Source organism: Fundulus heteroclitus, chromosome 11 (genome assembly GCF_011125445.2).
Source record: "Fundulus heteroclitus isolate FHET01 chromosome 11, MU-UCD_Fhet_4.1, whole genome shotgun sequence".
Lineage (NCBI taxonomy): Eukaryota > Metazoa > Chordata > Actinopteri > Cyprinodontiformes > Fundulidae > Fundulus > Fundulus heteroclitus.
In genome coordinates, this window is record NC_046371.1 from 10,646,268 (window position 1) to 10,667,015 (window position 20,748).

At 37.9% G+C, this 20,748-nt stretch overlaps 1 protein-coding gene across 3 annotated transcripts in view; it reads left to right on the forward strand.

Moving 5' to 3' along the window:
* Positions 1-20,748, forward strand: part of larp1 (La ribonucleoprotein 1, translational regulator) — a 68,379-nt gene that overhangs the window by 16,974 nt on the left and 30,657 nt on the right. For all 3 annotated transcript variants that reach the window (XM_036142843.1, XM_036142842.1, XM_036142844.1), the window contains exons 2-3: positions 12,633-12,697; positions 14,146-14,211. In XM_036142843.1, the coding sequence (XP_035998736.1) occupies positions 12,633-12,697; positions 14,146-14,211 (131 nt within the window). The remainder of the gene's footprint in view (positions 1-12,632; positions 12,698-14,145; positions 14,212-20,748) is intronic.

The window sequence follows — 20,748 nt, forward strand, 5'->3', positions numbered from 1 at the left end:
AATTGTTTTGAGCTACACAAAACAGTGTGAGCCTCCTGGGTCTTTAAGCCTTAAAGGAGAAGTATTTATTAAACGTCAACGGTGCTTGACACAAGAAGGCAAGCTGCTGTATTTGCCCCAAATTAAGCTGTTTTTCCCTTTTTTAAAAGCAGGATTTAATTACAAAAGAAATTCTCTCACCCCTCAGTCGCAGTAAAAACTGATATATTTGACAGTGGAGAAACAATATAAAGCTTTAACGTTGCTCTGTTACACTCGCTTGGCCTTTTCTGTCAGTACATTGAGGAAGAACCAAAACACACGGGTGATGTTATCGTGTTTTGGTGATGTTATCGTGTTTTGGTGATGTTATCGTGTTTTGGTGATGTTTCGTGGTCCGCTGCCTTAACAGCCTTCCTAAAGACTTGAGGTGAGCTGAGAGTTTAGATCAGCGGTCCAGGGCCGCTGTGCTGCAACTTTTAGACGTCTCCCTCACTCTGCACAACCTGACAGCTTAACTGCCTCAGTAGCATGCAGACAAGCCCTACAGAGTATATTTATTACATTTTTACAACTTTTTATTGTTTGTTTTTATAGCGCTATCAGAGTATTTGCTCTCTGAAAGCCAAGCCAGGTCAAAACCTGCCACCCGGGATGTCGTTTTTTGCTACTAGTATGGGGCGTGGCCTGAAGCGATTAGGCTTTTTTTGTGCCAGAAATAACAAGATGGTGTATGTTTCACAAAAAGGACGATGAATAAACCTGTTTTACTGAGGAAAGGTAACCTTAGGTGACTTCTGAAGGGATCTACATTATTTAGAAAATAATTTGATGCAATTAAACCGTCTTCAATAGGGCAGGTGGAGTCATAAAAGGGGCGAGGCGCCCCTGCTGTACGACAGGGGAAACTCTGGTTTCAGACATCTTATTTTTTTTTTTTTTTTTTTTTTTTTTAATGCTCACCCAAGTTGTCCTTGAGCTATTTTTAGAGAATCAACAAAGTTTTTGACGCTACTGTAGATTTTTTTTTTTTTAAACATGTAATGTTCCAGATAAAAGCCTCTGTTTGCTGTAGGCAGTGGAGTCACAACGTTTTAGGGCACTAAATGTCTGTAACTACACACGTTTAACCAAAATGGTCTGGAAAAAAAAAAAGAAAAATGGAATTAAAATAATAATAATCTAAAGGGATAAAATTTTTATAATTAAAAAAAAAACAATATAATTATGATTACTTATGATTTACATCAGAAAACCTGATCTGTATTGTTTTTTTTTTCTAATTTCCATTTGCTTTAGTATTTTTTTTTTCTTGTTTGTTGCTTTTTTTTCTCTCTCAATAATATAATTGAAATTCCTAAAATTGTAACCCATTCAGCAAATATTTTGTTTGCTGTTTGATTCGCTCCGTTGCCCATTCGACACGTATTGACTTGCTTGGAAAATATGATTTTTATTTTATTGATTTTTTTAAATGAAAGAAGTGATTAAGTGGAAAAGTTGGTGTAGCGCCCTCTGTAGGCAGTTTCAGGTATTACTCTGGAAAAGCTCAGAAACCAATTTTCTGGAGGAGAGCGCGTCATCAGACCCAGCTACTGTATGACGCTCCATCTTACAGTCTGGCTGCCCTCCTGGCCCAGAGTGCCTCTCCTCTGACCTTTTAGCGCATCATCTGATCCCATATCTGATAAGCAGCGAACACTGAGCAGCCCTGTGAGCGACGCTTATATGCCCGTGGTGGACGGCTCAGCTGATGGTTGCAACATGGCTTCACAACCCTGCTGCTGATCCTGGAACAGCAGCTGATTGTCTGCCTGTTGGACTGTAAAAATGTAATTACGGCTCCGTTTTTGATGAGCATGTAGCCATTTTCAGATTTAAACCTAATTAATTTACTACTATCTCACTTTGATTATGACTTTTTAGTTTTTCTGGTTTTATTAAGTGTACAAAACACGTGAAACATTTAAACCTTATCACACCAATGTATGGAGTTATCAATAGTAATGTGGTTATGGTCGTGATTTGAACATAATTGATCGTTGTCCTCTTCATACCCGATTCTCTGTGTCTTCTGTGATTCATATGCTTGCCAATATTTACACATTTATGGTGAAACTGATGGTATTGGTCTTTATTCTGTTCAATAACATGTTGATTTCCAGTTGGCTCTCATTGCTTTCTTTTGGTAAGACGAGCTGCAGGCCCTTTAAATGCCCTAGTGCTTCCTCACACTTTCTGAACTGTGCGGCATGCAAAGTTTGGCAGACTTTAACGCTTAGCACATTAAAGGAACAATAAGTAATAATGACGCCTAATGGTTAAAATCAGAACAACGCTTACACAATGTTTTTCATGGAGACCCGCCATTTACTCAACAGTTCGTTGCTGCTGTGAAGGATGGGTATAAAATGTTGTATTCTGTTCTATTTCTGTTTTGGCACGGCTATCAAGAGCACTTGGAGCCTCTCCAACAGGCCGGAAATGTTATTGCCATGCAGCGTTTTAATGCAGAGTAGTGGAAATATGGTCGTCTTATCAGAAGATGCCTCCAACCAAACCATTGCATTTGAGAGACTTCAAATATTGGCATTGGAATGCCGGATGTGGATAAATACATTGTGCAATTTTAGCTGTAAAGCTACATTAGCCTCATGTTGGACATTTTCCCACAATAACAATATTTGTACAGGTGCAGAGAATTTTAAGGAGTAATGGTGGTTCAGCAAATGTGTCTTGAGTTGCCGCCACATTTGCTCAGGAAGGATTGTTGAAACAGTGAAATCAGGATTTACAACAAAATGGCAGAAAAAGAGAATCTGAGCTTCATATTATTTTAGTTTGGCCAGTCTGCTTAACGCTTCCTGATTGGAAGCGGGGCAGATGAGATCTTTTAGGAGAACCTTCGAGACACACCTGGCGGGCATAAAGACAAAACCTGGTTGTAAAAACGTAAATTTCTTTGGCTCCACCTGCGTGGAATAAGATGTTAGTTTTTCTTTGCGTAAATGCAGGCCTGGAGCTGGAGAGCTGCTGTTGAAGGAGGTGAAAGGGCAAATCTGAGGGGTTCGTGCGCACTGCAGTCCTAAAAAATGCATTATAAAGGTGGAGGGAAAATGTTTCATTCAAAGCACAGTTGGTTTAATTTTAACTTCATTCAAGCTGGTTGGTAACAGATATATCTTTAAAACTTAACAGAACACTTCTCGGTTTGCCTGAAATTGCAAGACAAGTTAGGATGTTGTTAAAAAAAAAAAAAAAGCTTTTTATCGCATCCTGATCATGTGCTTTTAACGAGCACTCTGATTGGCTAAGAAGCTCCCGGCGTCCTAGCAGGGCACCATCAACAGAGGGGGTTTTACCATACCATACCAGCTTTATTTATAAAGCACTTTAAAACAACCACAGTTGATACAAAGTGCTGTACAATCCAAAAACACAACAAAATAAAAATAATTATAATTAAAAGTAGTTTAAAGACAAAGACATACACTTTAAACTAGATCTCACTGGTGTTGAAAGCCAAGTTAAATAGATGGGTTTTAAGACGAGCTTTAAAAATGGACAGAGTTTTAAAGTAGGACCGCACAATTAATGGCATTTGCATTATAATCGCAATTTAAAAAAATGCAATTTCCAAATCGCAGAGATCTGATTCACTAATTGTTACTTAGCCAAAAATTGCAGACGCGTCCTTTAGGTGTCAGTAATATGTTTAAAGTTGGTTTGCCTCCACATGGAAGGGGAAAGAGTTGAAGCGGTGAGATAATTTAATCTTATTACTTGTTTTAGAGTTTATATAATCATACAAAGCATTAAGTACTGGTCAGTCAATTTAATACATAGACTTGCTTGTTGGTTGCACTTTATGTTTAACAAGGATGATGTCCAAGTCAACTAAAAGCTGTTCTCTTGAATAATCAGGGTTTCCCGCAGCGCTATCTAAACTCACGCTACCGCCACGGCAACATTCAAAAAAAAAAAAAAAAAGTGACGTTAACACGCGCGTGCGTGAATGGCATGGAAAAAACACATGGATACCCCCGCTTGGCGAGTCTGTCCGAGGTAAACGTGTCGTCCACCCCCCCGCTTCGCCCGTCGGTCCGTTCCCCCATACCCACCCTCCCAACCCCCCCCTACCCCCCTCCGCGAGTCGGTCCGCCTCGCATAAGCTAATTCCTGCGGGAAACACTGATAATATTCTGATTAATAAAAACATTAAAAGTTATTGTTTTAAATAGTCCTTATTTACAAACATCTTCATCTAGAGGCCATTTTTTTTGCTTGTGGCTAATGCAGAGAAAAGTCAAAATCAAATCGCAATTTTGGTTGAAATATATCGTAGTAAGAACACAATCATTTCTGCACCGAGTTGAGATGCAGTGGCTCTTTTAGCACCTGATCTGCACAGCGATGAAACAGATTGATTGGTTGTCTGTATATGTTTAAAAAGACATGATAAATTAAACTGAACAAAAATAATCGAATTAAATCGCAATATTAAGATAAAAAAAATCTGATTATTTTCCATAATCGTTCAGCCCTAGTTTTAAGTTTTTATTTTAAACAGTTAAATAGCGTACAGCCTGAATGACTCAACATGGGTTAATACAGCTGAGGAAAAATCAATATATTCAGTCGGTCCCATAATCCATGAGTGGACTCTGAAAGCTTGTCGGGTTGACGCCTGTGAAAGTGGAGAAGCTGCACAGCGTTGCTCCGTCACGATGACGAGGCAGAAAAGCTCCAGTAAAACGTTTTTTGTTGTCTTTCAGTGGTCCCAGTTCTTGTGATCGGGTTCTGGAGACGGCCTTGGGGTGTGTGTGTGTGGGGGGGTGGGGGGGGTGCTGTTGTAATAACTGGAAAGGGTTTCACCTTTCAACGCTTAACTAACAGATCTGATGGTGAAACCTTCTTTGCATGTAAGCAGTGCTGTAACTGTGTAACTGGCAATGAAGCAGCCATTTTTCTTCTTCTTCTTCCAGAACCAGTGTTTGCTACCAGCTAAGCAGATAAGTGGGCTTAGGGACGTCAGGAGTTGTTGCAGCTGAGGCGTAGGCTTTTTTGCATGAAGTATTTATTAAAGTGGAAGTTTACTTTTTGAGGGGATGAAGGTGCAGCTGGGAGAATGCTGAGGGGAACGGATGGAGACGCGTGTTTTTGCAGGATAATTGTTGGGGGGGGACTGTTTACAGAGATGGTTGAACTGCTGGTTAGGAAACCGTTAACAGGGAGCCCATCTGGAATGGGATTTTTATTTTTTTATTTCCTGTTTAAACTGCTTAAACTTACTCATCCCTGGAATTTTGTTTTGGAGAATGTACAATAGGACTTAAAGGATGTAAAGTTGGGGGATAAAATCAAAGCCCTCTCCACCTGAGCGCTGCCTTCACGTTCACTTACTGTATCTGGTCTGTGATTTCTGTGGATCTGCGTTGTTTTATGGATTTGTGACTTTAACTATAGTGTTTTGCAACAATTCATTGACAAATCAACATCTCTATATTTACTTAAAAAGCTTGCTTTTTAGTTTGGGCCGGTGATTTTCTGCCACATAAGTCATTTCAAATTAAATGGGAGAAGTTTCCAGGTTTGAAAGAGAATAGATGAGCTTTACTGTTGAAAGTGTGAAAAGAAATAAAAGGAAACAAGTGGTCATAGATTTTAGGGCTGCAGCAAGCAATTATTTTAGTCATTGATTTATCCTTTAAATATTTTTCCATTAATCAAATCTAGAGCGACTTTTAGTAAATTAACATGCCCCTATAAACAGACATTTTGAACAAAAACCCACCTCTTTATATCTAACATCTATTTAGAGATAAGAAATTTAATTTGTCAGATTAAAAGTACCTTTTAAAAATAACAATGTCTGAGCAAGTATTAAACATTTCATTAAGCCTTATTTCTGTATTAAAAATATATATTTTTTTTATTGGTTTGATGTAATTTCTAAATCTTAAATGTAGTTTTCGTTATATGTAAGCAAAATAGCATCAATATTAACAGAAATCAGGACTTTAAAACCTCTGTTTGTGAGTAATTAATCTATAAAATGTTTACCTTAGTTGATTGAGCTACTTACAACTAATTGACTTGTTGATGATATTTTAATGTACTTCATATGTACTATTACTATATAACTTGAACCAGGTGACCTTAAAACTAGACCAGAAAGGTTTTTAATTTCATATGCTATGTATATATATATTTTTTTTCAGCTTTGGCATAATTACTGCACAGTTTGTTCTTGTTAAAGCAAAATTCATGTTTTAGAGTCTGTATATTTCAAGTAACTATTTTTCAATTACTAGATTAGTTGATGGCGATTTCAATAATTGATTAATCACTAATAATCAGATTTATTGTTTTAGTCCTAACAGATTATACGTATCATTTTTTGCTTGAATACCCTCATCTTAAATCAGTATGGCATAATATTAAAAATTAATGTATTTTTGTGATGTAGATGGTAGAACGGAAATTGCTAATAGTTGCACTGAAAGACTTTGAGTAATACATTGTGTATACTTAGCTATATTCTCTATAGTTAATAGCAATCCTTTTAGAATTTAAGGCTGTGTGTAAACTCTCCAACAGGCAGACAGCGTTGACAAGTTTTCCAGGCTTTCTGGGTCAAGGTTTTGGGTTTTTCATTTAACTTAGCGTGATGTTTGTGGATCAAAGTACACCTAAGAGGAGCTTGACAAAAAAAGAGCAAATTCATGTTATTGAATTTTTTGTATCCGAAAAGAAGAAAAGAAAAATCTGTTTACTTTTAAAAAAAACATTTTTTTTTTAAATTTGCTGTTAAGATTATAAAAAAGAAACCAGTTGGCTTAAAAAGGTTTTTTCTTTTCTTCACAGGCCTCATTTAGCAGATGGTTTTCTCAAAGGTTGCGTCGTGTGTTGCTGCCACAATGTACTAAAAGCTTTCCTCTTAGCAAAATCAGGCCTGCAGAGTAACCCGTCACATTTTACTGACCATCCAGTTAAACATCAGTAAGGAAGAAAGGCTGAGGGAATATCAGCTAGTATGCCCCAATTAACCAGAAAAACAGAACTTATATGATGGCGTTTAAAATTATCAAATATTTTATGTGTGAAGCCACAGACTCTGCAGCAGGGATGGAGCCAGAGGATGGTCAAAGGTGGCCATGGCCGCCCCAGCAAAGGGATTTGCCACGCAGTTCCCCTCCAAAACAGATGGTGGCAGCAGTAATGCTTTCAAATGGATCGTCAACAGCAAATCCGATTGTAATAGAAGTAGTACTTTTGGTTGATGTGTAAAAGATAAGTAAAAGGCTAACTATAGAAGGAGCACGCTGCAGTTTCTGCTGCTGCAAAGGCGGTCAGACTCTGAGGGACGTTAAGAACGGAGGGACATTTATTTCCTGTGTTTGATTAGTTGATTGTTGCTGTCCTCCTGATGTGATTGTTGGTCTTTAAAAAGGTTGTGCAGCTTTGTCACACAGGATGACATGAGGCACCTCTTCGTCTGCTAAAGCTGCTACTGAAAGCAGTTTTTTTTTTTATTTGGCATTTTACTTGTTGGTATATTTTCCCTAAACTTACCAAAAAATACTGAGACTAATTATCCAGATTGATGATATACAGACATGATAGATGACAAAAAAATAAATAAATCACGCCCTTCTCTGATGCAGATTTTGTTTTTATGATCAATTATGAGGGAGATGGCAAAGTTAGATGTGTTTCTTCAAAACACACAAGATCTGTTTTTTTAGCCACTCTTCAGTTGTTCAGTGGGTGTCAGTCTGGCCACACCTGTATGAAGATTTTCTGGCTCTGTTGCTGCTCTGCAGGTGTGAAAATGTAGCGTATATTTGCAGCTTTAGACGAAATTAGCTACAAAATGAAAGTAAAGCCTGGAGATAATTTGTCAGTGTCATTAAAAATGGTCCAAGAAAAGTGAAAGTGAAAGAGGTTTGTCTTTAAATCTAAAATTACACTGAAGATTTTCTGCTGAAATCAGTTTGCTCACAACAACCCGAGTCCAGTTCTGTGATAAATCATAATTAATGAAATGCATTCTATTTTTAGTCTGTTTTTAAAACAGTTAAAATTGTCAGTGATTGGTCAGAGTTTTTACAGGCAGCGCTCACAGAGGTACATTTTTTTAACATAATTTTTCTGAATACATAATGTATTGACTACTATCAGGATGGGAGGACCATTTTACCCAGTATAACAAAATGTTTCTGAACCGGATTACCAACTATAGCTCTAAGGCGCATGTCAAAAAAGCTTTTTTTTTCATCTTTTTTTGTAACAGTATAATCAATTTAATCTTGGAGATCTATCAGAGCACTTTCAGAAATGGCATTTCTAGACATATTTAAATAGGTTTATGCAATTGTATTTAGTACAATTTACATTTAATATGTTGGGATACTTGAGACTTAAAGTACACTATGCCTCAAAGTGTTTTGCATAACTATCAAAAAAGTATTAAACAATAAACTTGCACTACTCCTGCTACATAATAGCTGTACAACAACCTGGATATTGTTTTTTGCATGCAGATTTTTCATTGATAAATTTAACTTTCTATGTATGCTAACATTGTTAGTAGTATAAATAGCAGCAATATTGACTATTGTATATTAACCAGGGATCAATTAGTCTGCAGCCTGAACACACAGTGGGTCCTGCCTTCAAGCTGTTGTTTTTTTTCTTTACCAGCATATAGGATAATCTTTTGTCATTTTGGCTGCCCTGTGAAAAATAAACTGATAAAATGCCAATAGTTCTGTAATATCTGACGAGCTGGTAACAACCTGAAGCAGGGAGACTAGACTATTTCAAACATCTGGCTAAATCTTCTCTACTTTGTAGTAGCTGCTTGGAGGGGTAGACTGATTCTTTTTGCATGTGTTAAGGACAAAATATCTTAAAAAGGTCTTCCTTGAACAGTTGTAAGGTTCAAAGTAGAGATGCAACAGTTGTTTTCTTTCTATTTCCTTTTTATTATTTTTTACGGGTTAAAATTTGTCCGCTGCAGTTTGACATCTTCCTGCCCATAACTGCAGCAAAAGCCCGCGCCATAAAAAATCAAGCTTGTAGTTTTTTTATTGTGATGTAACTAAAGATGGCTAAATGGTCATTTTTATTTTTTAAACCGTGATACTAGCTTTTCTAATACTTTACTACAATCATACAGTTTGTTAAAATCGGAGTATTTCATCCCTGCTACATGAACGTTTATCTTATGGCGCTGCAGGACGAGGAGTAAAACCAAACATTACTGCACATCGGACAGATGCGATGTATTTGATACGTTACTCTTTATTTTGACCGTTCTATCGTACTAGAAGGATTTATTGAGACATAAATGTTGAACTAAAAGGTTATTGGTGGTAGTATTATGCAACAAATAAATGCCATGCAAAATAGATCTCAGTTCTTAAATTTCAGCCTTGTTCAAAGTTTTTATATAAAGTTTAAGAGGATATCTTTATTTAAATGTTTTATTTATTTATTTTTAACCGTAAAGTATTAAATAAATAACATGGTTGGTTAAAAGCAAATGTTTGTCAGACTTTTAAGAAACAAAACCTAACTTTGTATGATTTGTGTTTGATAATAGTCAATAAAGAGTTATTGACTTAAATAAAATTTCCATTCACCTTTTAACAGTTTTATGTGTAGGAGGTCTTTGGTTCTTTTAAAGTATCTTGACATTATATAATTACACTGTAACATTTTGGTAAATATCTAACCCTAGCTCGTTTTTACCATATTCACTGTTGAGGCAAGAAATGCTTTAGTAATGGTTAAAACCATTACTAAAGTTGCATGACTGTCGTCTATTTAGGCAAACGAAATGAAGCAACTGTATGCTGCCAAATGCGGGAGTTAATTCCCCTTTTACACCATTTCTCAATGCCATGCCTGGAAACTGAACCGTTTGTTTAAAGTTCATAGTTCGTGCAAATGTTGCATGGTTTGATATCAGGAGCTGTCTGTGGTAAGGAGGCTGTAGGAAACGCTTTTTTAGACTGCTTGTTTTAGGGCTTTCAGACTTTTGGAGCTTTACATTATTTTGTTAAATGGGTTCGAAAGTAACTCTGAAAAGGGGTTCTAAGAACCACGTGGCAGAAGAACCAGATGTAATCAGAGCTAAAATGGCGCCATGAACAGAATCGGCTCATCTGTGCTCTAAACCTGGACCAAAATGGTCAAGACTCAGACGAGAGAATTCAGAGAATGTAATTTATGTTGGTTTCTAATCCAAATAACGTCAGGAAAATCTATGCTGACAATTTATGAAAACTGGTCTTGGTAATTAAGTCTTCTGTGTTGTATAAAGTATATTTGAATTTACACCAGCTGCTTTCTGTGGTATTTTACTTCTCCTTGGTTCTGTGTGCGGTCTTTCCTGCCCTAACCCATTGAGTGTTAAAGGTGGAGGTGAGACTTGGATTGCATCAAATGCAGCTGTTCTAACGCTGCCTTGTAAACTCGTTTATAGACCTAAAGCCATTAAAGTTGAGAATAAACAAAAAGTTTTAAATTCATAGCGTTATCTAACTTCTTGTACATAAAATTCAACAGCAACATACTTTTTTTTTTTTTCTGGTTTTAAAATAATATAACGTTCAGGGTTCCCACTGGTCCTTGAAATCCTTGAAAGTTTTTGAATCTGAAAAAATAAATTCAAGGCCCTTGAAAGTTCTTGAAAACAGCCAAAAAAACACCTTGTCCTTGAAAGTCCTTGAATTTTTTTGTGGGGTTGAAAGTTCACACGGATGACAACTCGTGTCATTATTTTACTACCACACGATCTTTTAAAATTATGTTGATTCCGCAGACTTTTAATTCACAAAAGTACGTTCGCTCTTCTTTGTTAGTTGGTAGGCTACGGTTTAGGCCTACGTGCGTCCAATAGGTTACATTCACGCAGTGTTGCCAACTCAGCGACTTTGTTGCTATATTTAGCGACTTTTCAGAGTCAAAGTCAAAAACTAGCTTAATCAAAGATGAAAGTAAGTAAAACAAATTAATATAATTCTGAACATCTCAATGCTGCACTTTTTTCCATAAAATTCCATGAAACGGTAGGCTAATGTACATCTTATATGTAATGTAGTATGGCATAGCCATGTACTGTGGATATAAATTTAGACTATGAATATGATCAATATCAATGTAGGCTATAAATTAAGTCCACTTTCTTGCATTGCTTCTGACCCAACAACTTCTATGCCGTTTAGTCTTTTATTGAATTTGCATTGTATTAAAATATGATAACCTATTCAGCGGTCACAGTAGGTAAATGCCGCCACGTGTGGCCCTTGAAATTGAGGAAATTGGTCCTGGAAAGTCCTTGAAAGGTCCTTGAATTTGATGTTCACCAAGGTGTGGGAACCCTGAACGTTACAGTACTGCTAATTTATAAATCTAGATTTATTTATTTTTTGATGGATAGACTAAAGAAACATCGTACAATAAACACTTGCTAAACTTAAATGTATTCTTTAGGCGCTTGAACTGAATTTTACAGTTAATAAGTGGTATTAGGTGGTGAATTAGTAGGGCAACCTGCTCAGGTAGCCATACAGACATGCTTGTCAGAGCTCGTCTACAGTATTAGCTGTTAACGATGCACGTTGTGTCCATGTTCTGACGCCGACGAGGCAAGTCCTGCCGTCTTTATAGCGTCTGCCAAGCTTTTCTTGATCGTCTTTAAAGATGTCGCTTTAAATTAGCTGCATCACCTGGCTGGCTGCTAAGGGTGTAAACAACGCTGCACAATGTCATGTTAAGCTATTGAAAGAAACGGACAGAAAAGGATGAAAAGTAGGAGTATGACGGTGAATACTCCACTGTTGAAGTTTCAGTGACTATGGAACAGTCCTGTTTGTCTGGACCTATAAATATAAAATAAAAATCACCAATCAGCCTTTAAAGTAGAACTTGATGGCCTTTGGTAGTGTGTGGCACCACCGCACCTAACACATACATTTTTAACATAATTAAAAACGTTATAACATAAGATATATGCTGGAAATACCATATTTCATGTCAACTTTCCTCCTCAACTCATCAGTAGAGATTCTGTTTTTATATATTTTATGGTCTCTGTTGGTGTTTTCTGTACTTGCTGTGGTATATTTGGCCTGCCAAATGATTTTACTGTCCCCCTCCCTTTGGCTTTTTTGTCCTGCGATGTACCTCGACACGATCATCCTTAAAGAGCTTAAGTGGATTTGGTCTTTAGTGTAAACTGCTCCCGGTGAGCCGCTTTCACTCCTCCTGTCTGATCACAGTGAAGTCAAAAATGGTCCGAGGCAGACAAAAATAAAATAACCCTCGTTAATTACTATTTATACAATTGATTTCACTTTAAGGTTTTAAAAAGGAAAGCTGGGAGGTTTCTGAACAAGCATGCGTGTATTTGGTGATTCGTGTTGGCTTTCTTTTTGCTTTAAAAAGGTGCTTTACACTTTTCTGATAACCGAACTTCAGTGTTTTGAGTGAAAAACACAGAATATAGGGGGGAAAATCATTCCTGTACCATCTTCCAGCTCTTATTAGGCAGATTAAATCTTCTTGGTTATTGTAAAGCAAAATAACCCTACCGATCCAGTTGTGATACTGACCGTCTTTCTGGTTTTGTTTTCCCACAGAGACGAGCGGCCCCACCAAAGTGGTCAGAGCGGGCAATCCACCCAAAGCTAGACGTGGAGGAAAGGTAATATTCTCCAGCCTCCACATTTAATACTCTGCATTAAGCGTGCTTTACAGAGTTCAAAAGTGCTCCTTTTTTCCCCTGGGGAGATGAAAAATAATTTAAAGTGTGATTTCTCCAGGCTCAGTTGTTCTATTGTCTTTTTTTTTTTTTCATTGAAAACTGAAGGGAAATGCCCCCCTGAAGCAGTAACAGATTTAGGAGGTATACAACGATGCCTGACCAAATGTCTTGGAGTATCGTCACCTTAATGTCCCTAGACCTGTAATATAAAGCTGGTTCAATACTCTCATTTTCATCAAGTGATCTCGCTTTAGAAACTCCAACACTGAAGATCACATAAGGTGCTGCTTGCTAGAATTGTTAGGCTTTCTAGACGTACATTTCCTGGTCACACTGTTTTATTTACCTATAAATTGTTTTCCAGAAACAAGCTCCAATGCACACTGGTGACATCACATAAGGCAAAACTTGAATTGTCAGCTATTTTGAGTAAATCTGGTCTTTTACTTTTTTTTTTTTTTTTTTTACTCAAAATTTTCCTTCAAAGCTGTTTGTCGTCTGCAACAAAACATTGAAGTTTGAGAAGTTTGTGCATCGTTCTCTATTGAGAACGATGCACAAGGTTGACAATTTGGCCAGTGCCGCTGGGACTGGTTACCAGACAGGCTCATAAATGGTCCATTGCCACCAGTAGCCCACATACCCTGACCCTGCATTCACCTGCAGTGCAGACTCTACCATCTTCGTCATTCTAGTGAAGACAAGCGGACCCAAACAGGAGAAGTCGTGGGGCTTTCATGCCGCTTTACTAACATGACGTCGATACAAGCAGTATACAGCAAAACTATCTTTTTTCTTTTCTAACAGGGCAAGTCTATTGAGAAACACTCGCTTACAAGTCAGAAACAATTGTGCAGTTTTTCTTACTAAATGAGTGCAACAATATTAAAATTAACTATTTTAGATCAACACACTCAGAAAATGATGTTTGAAGGACAGTCTGTTAACTGTGTAATATTAATAACTGCACCAAGCACCAGCTGACGTTCTGGGGGTGATCGCTGTCAACATCTGGTTGCCTCGGCTTTATTTTCTCTTCCTGCTTCCAGCGTGGCTTCAGCGGTCATCCGGTTCTAAATCTGTCAAAATAAAGTTGAACCCTTTGCAAGGAATCGTCCAATAGCCGTCAAATAGTCGACCATCTTGTTTAGCAATGCCAGGTCGATTCTGATGCCTCTTGTGATGTCATCAGAGTAGGCTCTTTTTTTTTAGCTCAACCTACTAACTACTTTTAAAATCCAGTTAGATGTATGTATTTTTACCTTCAGTGTACATTTAAAGAATAAAAACGCACAGCTGGGTGGTACTTTAAAATCTTCCAAATTAAAATGAAAAAGCAAAATGACTTTGAAGTCCCTAATTTTTGCCCATGTGTTGTTTCTGCTCAGGTTGGGGATTTTTGCGACACCAACAGCTGGCCGACTCCAGGAGAGATTGCAACTAAAGACATGCAGGTAGGTGTTGTCGCTTGAGAACAGAGAGACCCGCTGCTTAAAGGTCTTCTCCCAGTTACTTTCCTCACCACAAAACAAAAGATATATTACCCGAGTAAAATTGTAAAGAGTTTGGACGATGAGTATGACACAAGCAGTTTTTTTTGTTTTTAGCCTAATGATGAAAACACTTCGTCTTACCATATGTGGAAAATGGCTCCGCAGAGGGACAAAACCACACATGTAGCATGACTAGGTTGTTCTTTGAGTTTACTTTGAGCGGTTTGTTTTTGCTGGAAATATCCCACAAATTCACTTTACGCAGACGAACATGCTTACATGTTGCAATGCAGAAGGAAAGTAAAAGATCGTATCATCATTGGATCAAACATTAGGTACGAACGGACCAAGGGACGAGCAGGACTAGCAGTAAAAAGTAGCGGTGTGCCCATAACTTACTGGTAACAGCTACATTATACAATAAATTTGTTTACACTCAGTTGATTTGGTCCTATTCTAAGAAATGATGCACAATAATCGTTCTTAGTCCGTTTGTTAGATTTATAGTCATAAAGGACAGAGATTCGAAGCATAATGTAAATATTAGGGCTGTGCATAAAAATCGATGCATAGATTAATATCGATGTTTTGAAAAACAATTTAATATCGATATTCTGGTCTTCAATATCAGGATACCTCCCAGCCCCTAGGGGGCGTTATTACAGCACGCCATTACTGTTCACAGAGAGGAAGTTTTTGGTTTCTTTGATACATTAAATGCATTGAACCAAGTGCACTTTATTGTCCTCTTAATGTATCCGTGTTCATTAAATTGAACATAAATATAATATTTGGCTGGTTTTGTTGATTGAATGACTTTGGGCATTAATTTGAAAGTAATAAATATCGATATTGAAGGCAAATACTTGAAGGCAAATAATTGAAGGCAAATCCAATACTTGGGCTGCTCATAAATATGAAAAAAATTAAAACTGGTATAATCAGTTGATATGGAGAGGATATAAGGTCAAATTACTTAGTAGATGCCAACTGGACATTATTAAAAACCTAACCTTCATTAAATTAGTTTGGCTGTTCACCTGACCAGTGATTTTAAGACCTTGTTTTTTTTATTTTTTTTTATTAAGATAATTGAATTCAATTGGATAAAAATGGTGTTTTATGTTTTGGGATATAAATCTGTCGCCCCCATACCCTTAAGAAGACAGACTTATATAAGTGAGACTTTTATATGTGACTCCATTTAAACAAAACTTAGTTGGAATAGGTGATCTTAACTCTTTTGTGATTTAGGTTATTCAAATGAAATTGATCCAATGTAATTCTGACCCCATTTTGAACAGAATTTTTTTCACAGTAAATGTCGCGTTTCCGATGAAATCCACCAGTCGGATCAAACAGTAAAACTTGTCCTGGTAAAGTGAACCACGGCGAGTGATTCCAGGTTTTTTTTTTACAATCTGCATTTTAGTGTTTGTTGCTGTAATTATACAGCAGCTTAAGTGCGCCTCCAGACAGAACAAGCTGCCTCCTCTGGGCTGACTTTTTGTCCCCTGAGCTGCTTGTTTCTCGTCCTATTTATTTTTTTCTCACCTTGCTGTTGTGTAATCCAGACAATCCCAGCTCTGTGGATATAATGGAGACCAGACATCTGTGGGAAAAGTGACAACTGTGAAACCGTCCTTGGAGGAGAAAAAAAACACCCCCAGATTAAATACATATTCACACCACAATTTTTAAATGCATTTGTGAAAACGCGTAGAAAGCAACATGTCACCTTCCTTCCACTTCATAATTATGCACTATTTTGTGTTGGTTTATCACATAAATGCCCAATAAAATAAATGATCCTGCTTATAATGGATCATCTGCCTGTCATTTGTTTTAGCCACCAGCAACTAATAAAACTAATAGCAAACTAAAGAAATGGGGAACGCTTTCTTCCTAAAAAGTTCAATGTAAGATTTCCTGCTGATTTAAACAGCTGTTGTAGCAGCAAACTGTTTAATGCACATATTTATGACTCTACATTTTCTAGTTGCTCCTGATTTGTGCCCTAGCTGCAGCTGTTGCCTCCCTGAGGTGTTGTTTTTTTTATTTTATTTTTTATTCTGTGAACAATGCATCACCAGGGGTGCAACCCTGGTAACCTCCTCTATTTTAGGCAGGCCGCGCTGAGCCAATACGACTGGGAGCTCATGTCCCTGAGTGGGGGAAAATGTGGATCATGTCATCAGTCCCAGGAATAACCTGCAGGTCCGGTGGCAGAAATCAAAAGTGGGAATGGTTGGAGTCTGGAGATGGAGGCCAAGGGTTGGGAGCGGGTGTCCTTTTAGGGGTCCCCACCGTGGAGAACCCCCAGCTGGATCCGTTCTGCTGCTATTCTTAGTGCTGGTGGAGTGAGGCGTCCGCCATGTAACATTTACAGCTGTAAATCAGTGCCTGAGTCCCGGCGATTCAGACATGCTGAGAAAAGGACACTGAAATTTAATATCAGGTTTTACTGTCCATCTGCGGTCATTTGCTGCAGTTTATCTTGAGATTTTATCCCATTAATAGGCCTGCAGCGTAACTTTTATACAGTGTAAATCAGTATTTTTTTTTATATTACTTTTGTCCATGTAAATGTAGCTAATCGGAATAATGGGCATCATCAGAAGAAAAAAGCGTCATGTAAACAAGCCAATCAGAATATGATGATCAGATTGAGCTCAGTCGGAATTGAAACTATAATCCAAGTGAGACGGATGGTTTATGTCTATTGATAATCCGATCAACGTGTGTATTAGGCTCAAGTTATTCTGAATGTGGCAAACTGACTTGAGTGCGCCCGACGTAAATATGGTGTATTTCTGCGTTTGTGAGTGGCCGAAATACGCCGGGAAGCAAAGCTGTGTGTTCCCAATACCTTTCTGTTAAAAAAAATAAAATAAGAGCTCGAAATTGTTGCTTCACTCATAATTAAATGAACATTGTGCAAGTCCATCCTGGGCCCTCAGAAGACAAACAAACTCTTATAATATAGATTTGTTTGCTATTTTTTGTTGTTTTGCAAAGACGGATGTTCTTCTGATTTTTCTTTTTTCTTTTTATGGGAATTTGATAACTGCGCATGTCAGAGTGGTTCTATTCTGAATAAAGCCATATGCATAAACACGCACATTAAGACCGGATTAATTGATTGTGTGCTCATATAAACGGTACAATCTGATTATTTAATCCAATGGTGAAATCTTGCGCATGTAAACATGGCTGTTGTTTGTAATGTATTATAAAATGCAGTTCCTCCAGTTCTAGTTAGTTTGGTTGCAGATATTTTTAGTTTTAATCAAGGACATTCTGATAAAATATTGTCATTTCTTTGTCAGTCCAAGCAAGGTTTAAAACATAACATCCAATTTGACCTAAAGAGCTAAAGTTTTGTAACCTGACAAAAGCCAGCTGTATATCGCTCCGCCTAGCTCCACTCACATACATCTGGGACACCGCCGGTAGAAAGTGATTTCTCCGACCAATTTTATGGTCTGGCCAATCAGGACGCAGGGCTGGCATTTCATAGGACGCAGTGGAGACGCGACCATGACGTGAGACTGTTTTCATAGCAATGGCGGCTCGTCGAGGAAGCAAGCGTTAGCATTGATGCTGCTATTTCTTCCGTGTTGTCCAATCTACCTGATATTGTTTCATTAAAATAACATCAGAGAACGCCTCTGAAGGCTTTTGTTGGTGGAAACCATGTTTTCGCCCTTCTCCCGACCGGATTTGGCAAGTTTTGTTTTCCGGGGCGCGTCCGTGTCTGCAGCGGAGGTGCAGACGCGGGCGCGCCCTGGAGCGGTTAGCGGTTAGCGCAAACCATGTTAGGAGGCCTTTAGTCCTCAACACGGTCGGCCCGGGATCGACTCCGACCCGCGGCGCTTTGCCGTCTGTCTTCCCCCCTCTTCCTGTCAGCTCACTGTCAATAAAACGCGTGCCACTAGAGCCGCAAACACATTATTATTATTATTATTTATTAATTTTTCCTGCGTCGCTATCATCAGCGTCAGGGGTTAGCTTCGGTGTGAGTGGTTGAAATAGCACGTCAATAAAGATGACAGACAAGTGGCTTATCCAATCATATGCAAGAAGTTTTGATAAAGCCCAGCCTTCAATAAAGGCAATTCCTGTGGCCGTGTCCCAGATGTATGTGAGTGGAGCTAGGCGGAGCGACATATAGCTGGCTTTTGTCAGGTTAAAAGTTTTGCTCCTTTGCATAGAAATTCACCTTTAAATTTAATGCTTCTTGAGGCACTTAACAAGCTTCTGCCATGCTTCTGGTTGGGTGTTTAACCGCTCATGTTGGATGATTTGGTAAAGCTCTTTTAAATTGGTGGATTTCTTTAAACAGACCTTCATCTTTTCAGAGGCTAAGGGTTAGCTTGCCTTTTTATCTGCTCCTAAATCAGTTTTTGATGTGAGTTTGGGATCATGGACGTGTTTGAAAACCCAGTGTTGGCTCGGCTGAATTGAAGTTAAACACTTTAAGACGTTCCTGAGATATTCCTCAGTATTTGTTACTCCACCCACTTTGTGCAGTGCACCACCACCACCACAGTGCTGCCACCATGCTTGACAGTTTTTTACTGTTTTTGAGTCTGAGAGCTTCTCCAAACATGCTTCTTGACTTTGCTGCTGTAAAGTTAAACATTTGTCTCCTGGGATCTTAAAACGTTTCTCCTAAAGGCATTTGGTTGGTCCGGTGCCACAGCTAGGAGTTTGTCCTGTAACCTGTGGGTTGCCAGTTTGAACCCCAGTCGTCTGTCGTGTCTTTTGGCAAAACGCTTCACCTGTTTTGTCTGCTGTTGGTGGTCAAAGGGTCCGTTGGTGCTGATTGTCTGACGGCTGTTGCTACATCGTAGCTTTATTACCTTCAGGATGTGAATGAATGAATGATTGAAGAGTGAAGCTCTTTGGGTCTTATACAAGTGTAGGCCATTTACCATTTGAAAATTATAGTTTTTATGTAAAACTAGCTTCACTTAAACAATGACTGTGGCATTTTCAGCTTACTCCAGCGTTTGCATTGATGATTCCTGGATTGTTCCTAAACATCCTAATTAGATTAGATTAGATTAAACTTTATTGTCATTACACAGGTACAGGTACAAGGCAATAAAATGCAGTTTAGGTCTAACCAGAAATGCAATAGCAGCAAGTGCAGGATAAACAATGGTTCCATAAGTACAATACATGTTTTTTTACTGAATAAAGAGATTGATACTATTATAAACAGAATTTTACTGATAGATTTGTCCTATGAGTATAATATATAGATAACTAGTATTGTGAACTAAATTTACAGTTGGATATGTACCGAATATAATATACAGGTGGATGGTACTATGAATAGAGGTCGACTGATGCATTGACTGGCCGATGTTTTTTTTCCTGTATTGATATCGGCCGATACGTTCATGCGTTCACTGATCCGTCAGCTACCATGACAGGGATCCACTGATATGACAATTTTAGTCTGTATTGATATTAATTTTGCTTTTATGGTTGATAGTAGGTACATGTATTGTATATATTTCCTTTTCCCTGTGTGACTTCTGCTGTCAGATGCCCAAACATGGTCACATGGCCAAGCCTCTCTGGAAACACATAAATGGCAAAAAGATTCAACCTCGCTGATATCGGCCCAGTTTTGTCGCGTAGACAGGAAACAGAAAATCTGCCTGCATGGGGAAGCCCTGGCACATATGCAGCACGACTACAATCAGTAGGAATTGAGCAGGGAGTTTTTGTACGCTTACCAATGTTCAGCAGAAAAGTTAAAAAGTATAATGTCTCTGCCACACCACTAGTAGGCAGTATGTTCTTTGAAACTGATGTCTTGTGCAATTCAAATGTTATCTAAAGTAGGGCTGGGCAATATATATATATATATATATATATATATATATATATATATATATATATATATATATATATATATATATATATATATATATATATATATATATATATATATATATATATATATATATATATATATATATAGGAAAAAAAAAACATGGATAAATTAGAAATCATATAGCTCAATATCGATAATTATCAAAAAGTTCCTAATTATATTTTTTTATTTTTAAGTGCTGCCCTGGCTGTTTTATGCTATTCTTTAATGACCTGTTCTTAGATAAGGAACACTGAATTCAAACACAAACATGTGTGGCAACCAACTTTTCCCCAAAACTGCAAGTTTATAAAAGAACATCTGCTCTTTGAATTCCTGGAAGGGGGCGGAGCTTGGTGACAGCGCGTTCCCTGGTCTGCATTGTGATTGGCTGGGAGGGTGTAATGACTGCAGTATTAACCTACATGATAGGCTACAATGGAAAAGGAAGGGAAACTGGTCTTCTGTGAAACTTTTTATTCTTTTTTTGCATCACATGTCTAGTGATGGATTATATTTTGTGATTGAGTTATCGTCCGGCTCTAGTGTAGAGGTGTTAACAGAAACTGAACAACAATCCTGTTTTTAACGGATTGTCTTCGTGC